This window comes from Lampetra planeri, unplaced genomic scaffold (genome assembly GCF_965212315.1).
Source record: "Lampetra planeri unplaced genomic scaffold, kcLamPlan1.2.h2 scaffold_119, whole genome shotgun sequence".
Classification (NCBI taxonomy): domain Eukaryota; kingdom Metazoa; phylum Chordata; class Hyperoartia; order Petromyzontiformes; family Petromyzontidae; genus Lampetra; species Lampetra planeri.
In genome coordinates, this window is record NW_027613904.1 from 239966 (window position 1) to 256304 (window position 16339).

The window sequence follows — 16339 nt, forward strand, 5'->3', positions numbered from 1 at the left end:
GCCCCACTCAATGAGGGGCAACGATAACAGCGAGTCCCTCCCCGTGGGAGCGTCGACACCCGGGGTGTCAGTGGCGGCGAGCGCAACTCCCGCGGTGTCGGCGACCGGGGGTTTACACCGCGCCGATCCCAGCAAACATGCGCAGTCCGTGCGCGGTGGCAACCGCGACAAGGCGTCCGCATTTGAGTGTCGTAATCCCTTGCGGTAAATCGTCGTGAATTGGTAGTCCTGAAGGACCTCCAACCATCGGGACAATTGGCCCGATGGCTGCGCCACCCGCATAGCGTATTGGGGAGCCGCATGGTCCGTACGAACCGTAAAATGACGGCCGTAAAGATACGGCCTGAATTGCTGTGTAAAAAACACAATCGCTAACAATTCACGGCGAGTCACGCAATAGCGTTGTTCGGCGGGGTAAAGAACTCTACTACCGTAGGCGACCACCCGTTCGACCCCCACGACCACCTGTGAGAGCACTACCCCGATACCCGTGTTGCTGGCATCCGTGTCAAGCAAAAACGGTTGTGTGAAATCGGGGTAACACAAGGGGGGAGCCTGCACCAAGGCGTCACGAAGGGAGCAGAACGCAGCCTCCTCTTCCACCCCCCAGTGAAACCGCACACCCTTAGCCGTCAAAGCGTGCAGGGGCCTGGCTATGGTGGCAAACTGCTTGACAAAACGACGGTAATAGGAGGCGAATCCAATAAAGCTGCGAACCTCCGTGACCGAGGTTGGCGTTGGCCATGAGCTGACGCAGTGCGTCTTAGCAGGGTCTGTCGAGATCCCTGAACGACTCACGATATGGCCCAAATACCTGACCGATTCCCGAAGCAGAAAACATTTAGTCGGCTTAAATTTAAGCTTAGCGGAACGCATCCTGAGGAACACCGCTCTCAGTCGCTGGAGGTGCTCCTCAAAAGTCCGGCTGAAAACGATGATATCGTCGAGATAAATCAAACAGGTGTCCCATTGGAGGCCCGACAAAACCAATTCCATGAGCCTCTGGAACGTGGCGGGAGCGGAATGTAAGCCCATGGGCAAACGGTTGAATTCAAATAGGCCACCAGGTGTCCGGAAAGCGGTTTTAGGTTTAGATTCGTTATCGAGGGGCAATTGCCAAAATCCGGAAAGCAGATCGAGTGTGGAAAATAACTGTGCTCCCGCCAAGGCATCCAGCGACTCATCCATTCTGGGGAGCGGATACGCATCCGCCATCGAGATTTTATTTAAGCGGCGGAAATCGACACAGAACCGCAAAGACCCGTCCTGTTTTTTAACTAGGACAATAGGAGCACCCCACGGACTGGAAGAGGGCGAAATAATGTCGGCCGCCAACATATCATTAACCGCCGACTGCACATGCTCCTTCTCGGCTGGGCTGAGCCGGAAGGGATTCTGTCGAATAGGGGCCGCGTCCCCCGTAGCTATGTGGTGGCGCAACAGGTCTGTGCAGCCGATATCGTACTTATGTCTGCTGAACACATCAGCAAACTCGAGTAGCAAACCCCTCAATGCTCCCAATTGCACCTTGGACAAGTTAGCAGACCCGGCACACAACGAGTCCAACCACTCTGTCCCCTCATCACTTGGAGGATGCGACTCGATACTGAAATCGGCGTGAGCAACGAGCTGTTCCTCAACGGGTAGCGGCGCGGCGTGAGCCAGCACCATTCCCTGCGTAATTATGGCCGGCCGCGACCCCGTATTCAGGACCATTACGAACGGCTCACTGTCCCCTCTCACCATGGTTTGAGATACCGCCAAGTCGAGGCCCCTTTTGGCCCTGTTAGACGGCCCCAACAGTACTCCCTGTGCCCCCGCACCCACCCCGAGTGGTTTCCTCAACCGAAGGGGTACTAACATTTGCGATCCCGGGGGCACCCGTACAGTCTGAGTTGCCAGCGCCTGCACCGTCGCACAAACCGTGCGTATTTTGGTAGGGCTTGTCAAGAACGCAACCCGCCGTCCCGACGGAAGCTCAATGCAGGCCTGATCTATGAGAATTTTGATGGGCATTTTGGACAAAAAGTCCATACCTAGCAAACAAGGAACGGCCAGCGATGATGATACAAAAATAGGGCCCGCCAATTTGATGTCACCAATGCAAATAGTCGCCCGAATCTGGCCGATGATCCCCAGGGATCCCCCATTCGCCGCATAAAATGGCACGTCCACAGGCAAAAGGGGTCGACTTTGGATGGGAAGAATGTTATAAATAAGGTCCGAAATGATAGTGGCCGACGCACCCGTGTCCACAAGCACCCGGACCTCAACCCCGTCAATAAACCCCGTTACCACGGACGACCCGGCTGACGCAGCCACTATCCTGTGGGCCAATTCGGACCATTCGACTGCTTGCGGGCCGTGTACGGACCCCCCCCGCCGAAGTGAACCCCCGGCACCCAGCCGCTGACCCCCCACCACCAAGCGGCGACCCGAACGTGCCGCGTATGTGGACCGGGCGTGTGAGGTGCCGCGACTTGCCGGGTTTAGTTGGGATGACTTGTGGGCCTGGTCGTCGTCCCGACGTGGTCCCGTGGCGCGCTGACGCGGGGCCCGGCACCCGGCTGCGACGTGACCCCGAAGGCCGCAGTTGTAGCAGACGACGAGGGACGTCGTAGGTTTCGGTTGCTCCAGCTTGCGGGATGAACGTGTGGGTGAACGACCTCCCGTTCTCCACTCCCCCGGACGCGATACAGCGAAGGCCTGCTCCCGATCCGCAGCTGGCTGAGGCTCGGCGATCGTGGCGGCCAGTGCCGCGTTCTCCGCCAATTTGCAGAGGACCGTCGGCTTGCGCTTGAGGACCTCGTACGCGTGAATACTCGTGGCGATCGCCAGGGAGCAGATATCCATTTCGTCTGCCACATTGATGGGGACTCCCAACTCGTGGGCCAACGCCAGCAGCTGCTCCGTCACCATGGCGTCCTTCCCCTCCTTGTCCATGCGGGGAAAAGCTGCGTCCGCCAAGGCGAGCAGCGCCGTGCGATAGGCGAGCGTTGTTTCCCCAGCCACCTTCCGCCGATCGTAGAATTGGTGGCGGCAGGTCGAGGGCGGGCCGAACACCCTAGCCATCAGGTGTAGCGCGGCCTGTAGCGTTGAGCGAGACGACCTTGGGGCCGATGTGAAGGCTGCAAGCGCGTCGTCGTCGAGCATCGCTGGCAGAACGCGCAGGGCAGTGGTGTCGGACCACCCCGACATTTCTTGATGTGCGAGGAACCTTCGGTGGAAGGCTCCCCAGTCGCCTCCGTCTGCCTTGAACGCCGACAGCGCGGGCAATCGTTGCTGGAGGACTCGGTCGTCGTCGTCGGAACGATTTTCCCCCGCGCCACTGTGGTTGTACAAAATGTCGGCTCTGTCAGCAGTCGCACCCTGGAGAGCTCCGGCGCGCGCCGATGACGCGGGCCGCGCTGAGTGGAGATCTCCGGCCACGTGGTGTCCCCGCTTCCCGCCAAACAATGGCGGTCCCTCAAAAACGGCGCCAACCTCAAAACTTTTGGCGCGAAGCGCCTTCTGGCGGGAACCCTCCAGCTGCGCCGCCTCCTCCAACCCCGCAGCCGTCCCTCCGCCCGCTGGAACGGAGATCTCCACCAAAACTGCAGCGGCGGCGAGCAGCAACTCCGCCAGGCGGGAGTGCGCGTCCTGTAGGCTGGTGTCGGAGGCGAGCTGAGCGTCGGCCATCGCCGCGAAGTGCTGCATCGGCGGCAACTCCTCGTCCTCTCCTCCCGAGGTTGGTGTCTCCGGTACGCCGTCGTCTTCCCGATCTCGCTCGTGGGTACGGGTAGTCTTCCTAGTATCCATTCTTCTTGAAGACAGGTTTACTTCTGACGCCAGTTGTAATGTAGTAACTCGGCGGGAGACGACTTCACGGGTAGCACACTCTTTATTTCACCAACTTCGGTTCACAGGCGACTAACACCCACTGTAGTATCTCGGGTGACTAACACCCACTTGGTTACTCGGGTGACTAACACCCACTTGGTTAACCGGGTGACTAACACCCACTTAGCTACTCGGGTGACTAACACCCACGTGGTTACTCGGGTGACTAACACCCACTTAGCTACTCGGGTGACTAACACCCACTTGGTTACTCGGGTGACTAACACCCACTTAGCTACTCTGGCGACTAACGCCCACTGAGCTACTCTGGCGACTAACGCCCACTGAGCTACTCGGGTGACAAACACCCACTGAGCTACTCGGGACACACCCTGCCGGGGTGTCCGTCTCGACTGTGGGTCCCCCAGTCCCGACCCACGTGGGCGTCGAACCACGGATCCCACAGTCTCGCCTCCGAGCCACACAGGGCCCCGGTCCCTACAAGGACAGCGGGACTAGGGGTCTCGGGGCACTATCTCTTCAACTCCGTCTTCGATCTTCAACTGGTTAACCACCCCGAGTGCTCTCGCGCGTCCCCCTTTATACCCCACCTGCGGACGTCGCTGAGAGCACCCATCCTATTTGACCAATCACTGGGCACTCGCTACGATCCTGTTTTCCCACATCTCAGCGTGCCTCACCACCCACGCCGCGCCGCCCCGTCATCCGTCACTCCCGGCGCGCGCGTCCATACCACGCCCACAACGCGTGCCCAACCCCGCACCCCGTGCCGCCCCGTGATCCATCACTGTCACAGTCGGTGTTCGTCAACACCACCACTACATATGTAATGGCAGAGATTAGGGATTAATAAAGTACAACCATAACCGCAATCATATAAACAGAAATCGATGCTTTGATTTATATGAAGAACACAAGTCCAGATATAGTGGCCAACGTTTAGCAAACTGTTGTTTTTATTTACATAGCAATTAATTTTAATAGCAATATATTGGGGGAGACATTTTGAGCATATTTGAATTGGAGGGGATGTGTCCCCCCAATATAGATGAGAATGACGGCATTGGATTCATCTTCTTGGTTCTTTCGGTAAAGTCACGTAGAAGGGAAGTAATAAAATAATAAAAATAAAACATAATAAAACAATTCTCACGACGTTTCGGCCACAACGCAAGCAGCCGTACTCAGGTGAAAACCAGGTCTGTCTGTCAAAGTCTCCACGTTCCTGTGACGGGGGCGAGTCTGACGATTGGACACAGGCCGTGTATGAACGCGTTTAAACAAATTCTGCTTGATGATGATGATAATAATAATCGGTCTGGGTAATGATCATTATTGGTCTGGGTAATAAAGGGTGACGTCCCTCTCTCCGTGTCTGTCTCCGTGTGTGATTGTCTATCTGCCTGCCTCTGTGTCTCTCTGTCATTTTGTCTCTCTGTGTCTCTCCGTGTCTCTCTCCGTGTGTGACTGTCCATCTGCCTGCCTCTGTCTCTCTGTCTCTCTGTCAGTGTGTCTCTCTGTGTCTCTCCGTGTCTCTCTCCGTGTGTGACTGTCCATCTGCCTGCCTCTGTCTCTCTGTCTCTCTGTCATTTTGTCTCTCCGTGTGTCTCTGTCTCTCTGCCTCTCTCCGTGATTTTGTCTCTCTGTGTTTATGCATCTCTATCTCTGTCCATTTGTCTCTCTGCGTCCATGTGCCTCTGCGTCTGTCTCTCTGTGATTGTCTCTCTGTGATTGCGTCTCTCTGTGATTGCGTCTCTCTGTGATTGTCTTTCTGCGTCTGTCTCTCTGTGATTGTGTCTCTCTGCGTCTCCTCTGTGTCCGCAGGGCGCGGGACCCCCGGGTCCCTACCCTCTAGGGGGTCCCCACTCCTCGGCATCCCCCTACCCAGGGGGACACCCGGCCACCGCGGGGTGCGGAGACGGAGGAGGAGGTGGAGGAGGTGGAGGAGGTGGAGGAGGTGGAGGTGGAGGAGGAGGAGGAGGAGGTGGAGGAGGTGGAGGAGGAGGTGGAGGAGGAGGAGGAGGTGGAGGAGGTGGAGGAGGAGGAGGCTCTCCCATTCACGGGGGGCAGCTGGCCCCTCACCGGCACCACTCCTCATCGCCCCAGCTGCTGCCCCCGCCAAGGCCAGCCAGTGCAGGTGAGGAGGCGAGTGCAGGTGATAGGTGAGCGCAATGTGAGGAGGCGAGCGCAAGGTGAGGTGAGCGCAGGTGATAAGTGAGCGCAGGTGATAGGTGAGCACAGGTGATAGGTGAGCGCAATGTGAGGAGGCGAGCGCAAGGTGAGGTGAGCGCAGGTGAGCGCAGGTGATAGGTGAGCGCAGGTGAGGAGACGAGCGCAAGGTGAGGTGAGCGCAGGTGATAGGTGAGCGCAGGTGAGGAGGCGAGCGCAAGGTGAGGTGAGCGCAGGTGAGCGCAGGTGATAGGTGAGCGCAGGTGAGGAGGCGAGCGCAAGGTGAGGTGAGCGCAGGTGAGCGCAGGTGATAGGTGAGCGCAGGTGAGGAGACGAGCGCAAGGTGAGGTGAGCGCAGGTGATAGGTGAGCGCAGGTGAGGAGGCGAGCGCAAGGTGAGGTGAGCGCAGGTGAGCGCAGGTGATAGGTGAGCGCAGGTGAGGAGGCGAGCGCAAGGTGAGGTGAGCGCAGGTGATAGGTGAGCGCAGGTGAGGAGGCGAGCGCAAGGTGAGGTGAGCGCAGGTGAGCGCAGGTGATAGGTGAGCGCAGGTGAGGAGGCGAGCGCAAGGTGAGGTGAGCGCAGGTGAGCGCAGGTGATAGGTGAGCGCAGGTGAGGAGACGAGCGCAAGGTGAGGTGAGCGCAGGTGATAGGTGAGCGCAGGTGAGGAGGCGAGCGCAAGGTGAGGTGAGCGCAGGTGAGCGCAGGTGATAGGTGAGCGCAGGTGAGGAGGCGAGCGCAAGGTGAGGTGAGCGCAGGTGATAGGTGAGCGCAGGTGAGGAGGCGAGCGCAAGGTGAGGTGAGCGCAGGTGAGCGCAGGTGATAGGTGAGCGCAGGTGAGGAGGCGAGCGCAAGGTGAGGTGAGCGCAGGTGAGCGCAGGTGATAGGTGAGCGCAGGTGAGGAGGCGGATCACCACGCCTGGTGCCACACAGGGGCAGCTGAGTGCAGGTGGGGGGGGGGGTCCCCTAGGCTTACAAAATAATCCTACAGCTGCGTAGGGGAACGACTGAGACGTGAAGTCTCCATGCTGCTCTAGAGGGTAGCAGCAGCAGCAGTGGTGGTGATGATGTTGTGGTGCATCAGTGATGATGATGATGATGTTGTGGTGCAGCAGTGATGATGATGATGATGTTGTGGTGCAGCAGTGATGATGATGATGGTGATGATGTTGATGTTGTGGTGCAGCAGTGATGATGATGATGTTGTGGTGCAGCAGTGATGATGATGATGATGTTGTGGTGCAGCAGTGATGATGATGATGTTGTGGTGCATCAGTGATGATGATGATGATGATGATGTTGTGGTGCAGCAGTGATGATGATGATGTTGTGGTGCAGCAGTGATGATGATGATGTTGTGGTGCAGCAGTGATGATGATGATGATGATGTTGTGGTGCAGCAGTGATGATGATGATGTTGTGGTGCAGCAGTGATGATGATGATGTTGTGGTGCAGCAGTGATGATGATGATGATGATGTTGTGGTGCAGCAGTGATGATGATGATGTTGTTGTGGTGCAGCAGTGATGATGATGATGATGTTGTTGTGGTGCAGCAGTGATGATGATGATGATGATGTGGTTCAGCAGTGATGATGATGATGTTGTTGTGGTGCAGCAGTGATGATGATGATGTTGTGGTGCAGCAGTGATGATGATGATGTTGAGGTCCAGCAGTGATGATGATGATGTTGTGGTGCAGCAGTGATGATGATGTTGTGGTGCAGCAGTGATGATGATGTTGTGGTGCAGCAATGATGATGATGATGATGATGTTGTTGTGCAGCAGTGATGATGATGATGATGTGGTGCAGCAGTGATGGTGATGATGATGATGTTGAGGTCCAGCAGTGATGGTGATGATGTTGTTGTGCAGCAGTGATGATGATGTTGAGGTCCAGCAGTGATGGTGATGATGATGTTGTGGTGTAGCAGTGATGATGATGATGATGTGGTGCAGCAGTGATGATGATGATGATGTGGTGCAGCAGTGATGATGATGATGATGATGTTGAGGTCCAGCAGTGATGATGATGATGATGTTGTGGTGTAGCAGTGATGATGATGATGATGATGTGGTGCAGCAGTGATGATGATGATGATGTGGTGCAGCAGTGATGATGATGATGATGTTGTGGTTCAGCAGTGATGATGATGATGTTGTGGTGCAGCAGTGATGATGATGATGATGTGGTGCAGCAGTGATGATGATGATGTTGTGGTTCAGCAGTGATGATGATGATGTTGTGGTGCAGCAGTGATGATGATGATGATGTGGTGCAGCAGGGATGATGATGATGTTGTGGTTCAGCAGTGATGATGATGATGTTGTGGTGCAGCAGTGATGATGATGATGTTGTGGTGCAGCAGTGATGATGATGATGATGTGGTGCAGCAGTGATGATGATGATGTTGTGGTGCAGCAGTGATGATGATGATGTTGTGGTGCAGCAGTGATGATGATGATGTTGTGGTGCAGCAGTGATGATGATGATGATGATGATGATGATGTGGTGCAGCAGTGATGATGATGATGTTGATGTTGTGGTCCAGCAGTGATAATGATGATGATGTTGTGGTGCAGCAGTGATGATGATGATGGTGATGATGTTGTGGTGCAGCAGTGATGATGATGATGATGATGTTGTGGTGCAGCAGTGATGATGATGATGTTGTGGTGCAGCAGTGATGATGATGATGTTGTTGTGGTGCAGCAGTGATGATGATGATGTTGTGGTGCAGCAGTGATGATGATGGTGATGATGATGATGATGATGTTGTGGTGCAGCAGTGATGATGATGATGTTGTGGTGCAGCAGTGATGATGATGATGTTGTGGTGCAGCAGTGATGATGATGATGTTGTGGTGCAGCAGTGATGATGATGATGATGTGGTGCAGCAGTGATGATGATGATGTTGTGGTCCAGCAGTGATGATGATGATGATGTTGTTGTTGTGGTGCAGCAGTGATGATGATGATGTTGTGGTGCAGCAGTGATGATGATGATGTTGTGGTGCAGCAGTGATGATGATGTTGTTGTTGTGGTGCAGCAGTGATGATGATGATGAGGTTGTGGTCCAGCAGTGATGATGATGATGATGTGGTTCAGCAGTGATGATGATGATGTTGTGGTGCAGCAGTGATGATGATGATGATGTTGTGGTGCAGCAGTGATGATGATGATGATGATGTGGTGCAGCAGTGATGATGATGATGTTGTGGTGCAGCAGTGATGATGATGATGATGTTGTGGTGCAGCAGTGATGATGATGATGATGTGGTTCAGCAGTGATGATGATGATGTTGTTGTGGTCCATCAGTGATGATGATGATGATGATGTTGTGGTGCAGCAGTGATGATGATGATGATGTTGTGGTGCAGCAGTGATGATGATGATGATGTGGTGCAGCAGTGATGATGATGATGTTGTTGTGCAGCAGTGATGGTGATGATGAAGTTGTGGTGCAGCAGTGATGATGATAATGTTGTGGTGCAGCAGTGATGATGATGATGTGGTTCAGCAGTGATGATGATGATGTTGTTGTGGTCCATCAGTGATGATGATGATGATGTTGTGGTGCAGCAGTGATGATGATGATGTTGTGGTGCAGCAGTGATGATGATGATGATGATGATGTTGTGGTGCAGCAGTGATGATGATGATGTGGTGCAGCAGTGATGATGATGATGTTGTTGTGCAGCAGTGGTGATGATGATGTTGTGGTGCAGCAGTGATGATGATGATGATGTTGTGGTGCAGCAGTGATGATGATGATGATGTGGTGCAGCAGTGATGATGATGATGTTGTGGTGCAGCAGTGATGATGATGATGTTGTGGTGCAGCAGTGATGATGATGATGGTGATGATGTTGATGATGATGATGTTGTTGTTGTGGTGCAGCAGTGATGATGATGATGTTGTGGTGCAGCAGTGATGATGATGATGATGTGGTGCAGCAGTGATGATGATGATGATGTGGTGCAGCAGTGATGATGATGATGATGATGTTGTGGTTCAGCAGTGATGATGATGTTGTGGTTCAGCAGCAGTGATGATGATGATGTTGAGGTGCAGCAGTGATGATGATGATGTTGTGGTTCAGCAGTGATGATGATGTGGTGCAGCAGTGATGATGATGATGATGTTGTGGTCCAGCAGTGATGATGATGTTGTGGTTCAGCAGTGATGATGATGATGTGGTGCAGCAGTGATGATGATGATGTTGTGGTTCAGCAGTGATGATGTTGTGGTGCAGCAGTGATGATGATGATGTTGTGGTCCAGCAGTGATGATGATGATGTGGTGCAGCAGTGATGATGATGATGTTGTGGTGCAGCAGTGATGATGATGATGTTGTGGTGCAGCAGTGATGATGATGATGATGGTGATGATGTTGATGATGATGATGTTGTTGTTGTGGTGCAGCAGTGATGATGATGATGTTGTGGTGCAGCAGTGATGATGATGATGATGTTGTGGTGCAGCAGTGATGATGATGATGGTGATGATGAGGTCCAGCAGTGATGATGATGTTGAGGTCCAGCAGTGATGATGATGATGGTGATGATGATGATGTTGTGGTGCAGCAGTGATGATGATGATGGTGATGATGATGATGATGTTGAGGTCCAGCAGTGATGATGATGATGATGTTGAGGTGCAGCAGTGATGATGATGATGATGGTGATGATGATGATGTTGTGGTGCAGCAGTGATGATGATGGTGATGATGATGATGTTGTGGTGCAGCAGTGATGATGATGATGTTGATGATGATGATGTTGTGGCCCAGCAGTGATGATGATGGTGATGTCCAGTAGCTCAGTGCCCATGTGGAGAGTCAGCTGCTGGTCACGACGAGAGGGCTTCAGCAAAGACAGAGAGGGAGAGAGTTCCTGTCGCTTCGCTGTTCCTCCTCCTCCTACGTTGAAGGAGTGCAGATTCAGTTGCATCTATTAGGTGTAGCCCTGTGAGCCATTCGGCTCTTGAATCGGGTGCAACCGCAACAAACAAAAAACAAAAACATGAACAAGAAAACATCTTAAAGTGACTATGCGCAAACAGAAAAATCCAGTAAAAAACTGCAAAGTCCTCCAGAATAAAAGCACCGTACACCAACGCTCTGTGCAAAAATCCCAGTGGGATGCAAGTCAAACAACAACAACCACCACAAGACAACTTAGACCACAGTGGTCTCTATGGGTTTACTAAAGGGTCTCTATGGGTCTCTATGGGTTTACTAGAGGGTCTATATGAGTTTTTATGGGTTTATTATCCGGTCTCTATGGGTTTACTAAAGGGTCTCTATGGGTTTACTAAAGGGTCTCTATGGGTCTCTATGGGTTTACTAAAGGGTCTCTATGGGTCTCTATGGGTTTACTAAAGGGTCTTTATGGGTTTACTAAAGTGTTTCTATGGGTCTCTATACGTTTATTATCCGGTCTCTATGGGTCTCTATGGGTTTACTAAAGGGTCGCTATGGGTCTCTATGGGTTTACTATAGGGTCTCTATGGGTCTCTATGGGTCTCTATGGGTCTCTATGGGTTTACTAAAGGGTCTCTATGGGTTTCTATGGGTTTACTAAAGGGTCTCTATGGGTCTCTATGGGTTTGCTAAAGGGTCTCTATGGGTCTCTATGGGTTTACTAAAGGGTCTCTATGGGTTTCTATGGGTTTACTAAAGGGTCTCTATGGGTCTCTATGGGTTTACTAAAGGGTCTCTATGGGTTTCTATGGGTTTACTAAAGGGTCTCTATGGGTCTCTATGGGTTTGCTAAAGGGTCTCTATGGGTCTCTATGGGTTTGCTAAAGGGTCTCTATGGGTTTCTATGGGTTTACTAAAGGGTCTCTATGGGTCTCTATGGGTTTACTAAAGGGTCTCTATGGGTCTCTATGGGTTTGCTAAAGGGTCTCTATGGGTTTCTATGGGTTTACTAAAGGGTCTCTATGGGTCTCTATGGGTTTGCTAAAGGGTCTCTATGGGTCTCTATAGGTTTACTAAAGGGTCTCTATGGGTCTCTATGGGTTTACTAAAGGGTCTTTATGGGTTTACTAAAGGGTCTCTATGGGTCTCTATGGGTTTACTAAAGGGTCTTTATGGGTCTCTATGGGTTTACTAAAGGGTCGCTATGGGTCTCTATGGGTTTACTATAGGGTCTCTATGGGTCTCTATGGGTCTCTATGGGTCTCTATGGGTTTACTAAAGGGTCTCTATGGGTTTCTATGGGTTTACTAAAGGGTCTCTATGGGTCTCTATGGGTTTGCTAAAGGGTCTCTATGGGTCTCTATGGGTTTACTAAAGGGTCTCTATGGGTTTCTATGGGTTTACTAAAGGGTCTCTATGGGTCTCTATGGGTTTGCTAAAGGGTCTCTATGGGTCTCTATGGGTTTGCTAAAGGGTCTCTATGGGTTTCTATGGGTTTACTAAAGGGTCTCTATGGGTCTCTATGGGTTTACTAAAGGGTCTCTATGGGTCTCTATGGGTTTGCTAAAGGGTCTCTATGGGTTTCTATGGGTTTACTAAAGGGTCTCTATGGGTCTCTATGGGTTTGCTAAAGGGTCTCTATGGGTCTCTATAGGTTTACTAAAGGGTCTCTATGGGTCTCTATGGGTTTACTAAAGGGTCTCTATGAGTCTCTATGGGTCTCGATGGGTTTGCTAAAGGGTCTCTATGGGTCTCTATGGGTTTGCTAAAGGGTCTCTATGGGGTTATATGGGTTTACTAAAGGGTCTCTATGGGTCTCTATGGATCTCTATGGGTTTACTAAAGGGTCTCTATGGGTCTCTATGGGTTTACTAAAGGGTCTCTATGGGTCTCTATGGATTTACTAAAGGGTCTCTATGGGTCTCTATGGGTTTACTAAAGGGTCTCTATGGGGTTATATGGGTTTACTAAAGGGTCTCTATGGGTCTCTATGGGTTTACTAAAGGGTCTTTATGGGTCTCTATGGGTTTACTAAAGGGTCGCTATGGGTCTCTATGGGTTTACTAAAGGGTCTCTATGGGTCTCTATGGGTTTACTAAAGGGTCTCTATGGGTTAACTAAAGGGTCTCTATGGGGTTATATGGGTTTACTAAAGGGTCTCTATGGGTCTCTATGGGTTTACTAAAGGGTCTCTATGGGTTTACTAAAGGGTCTCTATGGGGTTATATGGGTTTACTAAAGGGTCTCTATGGGTCTCTATGGGTTTACTAAAGGGTCTCTATGGGTCTCTATGGGTCTCTATGGGTTTACTAAAGGGTCTCTATGGGTCTCTAGGGGTTTACTAAAGGGTCTCTATGGGTCTCTATGGGTCTCTATTGGTCTCTATGGGTTTACTAAAGGGTCTCTATGGGGTTATATGGGTTTACTAAAGGGTCTCTATGGGTCTCTATGGGTTTACTAAAGGGTCTTTATGGGTCTCTATGGGTCTCTATGGGTTTACTATAGGGTCTCTATGGGTCTTTATGGGTCTCTATGGGTCTCTATGGGTTTACTAAAGGGTCTCTATGGGTCTCTATGGGTTTACAAAAGTGTTGAGTCTATGGGCAGTGTTGAGTCTATGGGCAGTGTTGAGTCTATGGGCAGTGTTGAGTCTATGGGTAGTGTTGAGTCTATGGGTAGTGTTGAGTCTATGGGTAGTGTTGAGTCTATGGGCAGTGTTGAGTCTATGGGTAGTGTTAGTCTGTGAGCAGTGTTGAGTCTATGGGTAGTGTTGAGTCTATGGGCAGTGTTGAGTCTATGGGTAGTGTTAGTCTGTGAGCAGTGTTGAGTCTATGGGTAGTGTTGAGTCTATGGGCAGTGTTGAGTCTATGGGCAGTGTTGAGTCTATGGGCAGTGTTGAGTATATGGGTAGTGTTAGTCTGTGAGCAGTGTTGAGTCTATGGGTAGTGTTGAGTCTATGGGCAGTGTTGAGTCTATGGGCTGTGTTGAGTCTATGGGCAGTGTTGAGTCTATGGGCAGTTTTGAGTCTATGGGCAGTGTTAGTCTGTGAGCAGTGTTGAGTCTATGGGTAGTGTTAGTCTATAGGCAGTGTTGAGTCTATGGGCAGTGTTGAGTCTATGGGCAGTGTTGAGTCTATGGGTAGTGTTGAGTCTATGGGCAGTGTTGAGTCTATGGGCAGTGCTGAGTCTATGGGTAGTGTTGAGTCTATGGGTAGTGTTGAGTCTATGGGTAGTGTTGAGTCTATGGGTAGTGTTGAGTCTATGGGTAGTGTTGAGTCTATGGGTAGTGTTGAGTCTATGGGCAGTGTTGAGTCTATGGGCAGTGTTGAGTCTATGGGCAGTGTTGAGTCTATGGGTAGTGTTGAGTCTATGGGCAGTGTTGAGTCTATGGGCAGTGTTGAGTCTATGGGCAGTGTTGAGTCTATGGGTAGTGTTGAGTCTATGGGCAGTGTTGAGTCTATGGGCAGTGTTGAGTCTATGGGCAGTGTTGAGTCTATGGGTAGTGTTGAGTCTATGGGCAGTGTTGAGTCTATGGGCAGTGTTGAGTCTATGAGCAGTGTTAGTCTGTGAGCAGTGTTGAGTCTATGGGTAGTGTTAGTCTATAGGCAGTGTTGAGTCTATGGGCAGTGTTGAGTCTATGGGCAGTGTTGAGTCTATGGGTAGTGTTGAGTCTATGGGCAGTGTTGAGTCTATGGGCAGTGCTGAGTCTATGGGTAGTGTTGAGTCTATGGGTAGTGTTGAGTCTATGGGTAGTGTTGAGTCTATGGGTAGTGTTGAGTCTATGGGTAGTGTTGAGTCTATGGGTAGTGTTGAGTCTATGGGCAGTGTTGAGTCTATGGGCAGTGTTGAGTCTATGGGCAGTGTTGAGTCTATGGGTAGTGTTGAGTCTATGGGCAGTGTTGAGTCTATGGGCAGTGTTGAGTCTATGGGCAGTGTTGAGTCTATGGGTAGTGTTGAGTCTATGGGCAGTGTTGAGTCTATGGGCAGTGTTGAGTCTATGGGCAGTGTTGAGTCTATGGGTAGTGTTGAGTCTATGGGCAGTGTTGAGTCTATGGGTAGTGTTGAGTCTATGGGCAGTGTTGAGTCTATGGGCAGTGTTGAGTCTATGGGCAGTGTTGAGTCTATGGGTAGTGTTGAGTCTATGGGCAGTGTTGAGTCTATGGGCAGTGTTGAGTCTATGGGCAGTGTTGAGTCTATGGGTAGTGTTGAGTCTATGGGCAGTGTTGAGTCTATGGGCAGTGTTGAGTCTATGGGCAGTGTTGAGTCTATGGGTAGTGTTGAGTCTATGGGCAGTGTTGAGTCTATGGGCAGTGTTGAGTCTATGGGCAGTGTTGAGTCTATGGGTAGTGTTGAGTCTATGGGCAGTGTTGAGTCTATGGGCAGTGTTGAGTCTATGGGCAGTGTTGAGTCTATGGGTAGTGTTGAGTCTATGGGCAGTGTTGAGTCTATGGGTAGTGTTGAGTCTATGGGCAGTGTTGAGTCTATGGGCAGTGTTGAGTCTATGGGCAGTGTTGAGTCTATGGGTAGTGTTGAGTCTATGGGTAGTGTTGAGTCTATGGGCAGTGTTGAGTCTGTGGGCAGTGTTGAGTCTATGGGCAGTGTTGAGTCTATGGGTAGTGTTGAGTCTATGGGCAGTGTTGAGTCTATGGGCAGTGTTGAGTCTGTGGGCAGTGTTGAGTCTATGGGTAGTGTTGAGTCTATGGGCAGTGTTGAGTCTATGGACAGTGTTGAGTCTATGGGCAGTGTTGAGTCTATGGGTAGTGTTGAGTCTATGGGCAGTGTTGAGTCTATGGGCAGTGTTGAGTCTATGGGTAGTGTTAGTCTATAGGCAGTGTTGAGTCTATGGGCAGTGTTGAGTCTATGGGCAGTGTTGAGTCTATGGGTAGTGTTGAGTCTATGGGCAGTGTTGAGTCTATGGGCAGTGCTGAGTCTATAGGTAGTGTTGAGTCTATGGGTAGTGTTGAGTCTATGGGTAGTGTTGAGTCTATGGGTAGTGTTGAGTCTATGGGTAGTGTTGAGTCTATGGGTAGTGTTGAGTCTATGGGCAGTGTTGAGTCTATGGGCAGTGTTGAGTCTATGGGCAGTGTTGAGTCTATGGGTAGTGTTGAGTCTATGGGCAGTGTTGAGTCTATGGGCAGTGTTGAGTCTATGGGCAGTGTTGAGTCTATGGGTAGTGTTGAGTCTATGGGCAGTGTTGAGTCTATGGGCAGTGTTGAGTCTATGGGCAGTGTTGAGTCTATGGGTAGTGTTGAGTCTATGGGCAGTGTTGAGTCTATGGGCAGTGTTGAGTCTATGGGCAGTGTTAGTCTGTGAGCAGTGTTGAGTCTATGGGTAGTGTTAGTCTATAGGCAGTGTTGAGTCTATGGGCAGTGTTGAGTCTATGGGCAGTGTTGAGTCTATGGGTAG

The 16339-nt window shown here is 51.1% G+C and overlaps 1 protein-coding gene across 1 annotated transcript in view; it reads left to right on the forward strand.

The window, feature by feature from the left end:
* The window catches only part of LOC144738854 (myocyte-specific enhancer factor 2C-like), a 95502-nt gene that overhangs the window by 64991 nt on the left and 14172 nt on the right, over positions 1 to 16339 (forward strand). Inside the window, exon 5 of the mRNA XM_078621849.1 lies at positions 5665 to 5977. Within this exon, the coding sequence (XP_078477975.1) occupies positions 5665 to 5977 (313 nt within the window). The remainder of the gene's footprint in view (positions 1 to 5664; positions 5978 to 16339) is intronic.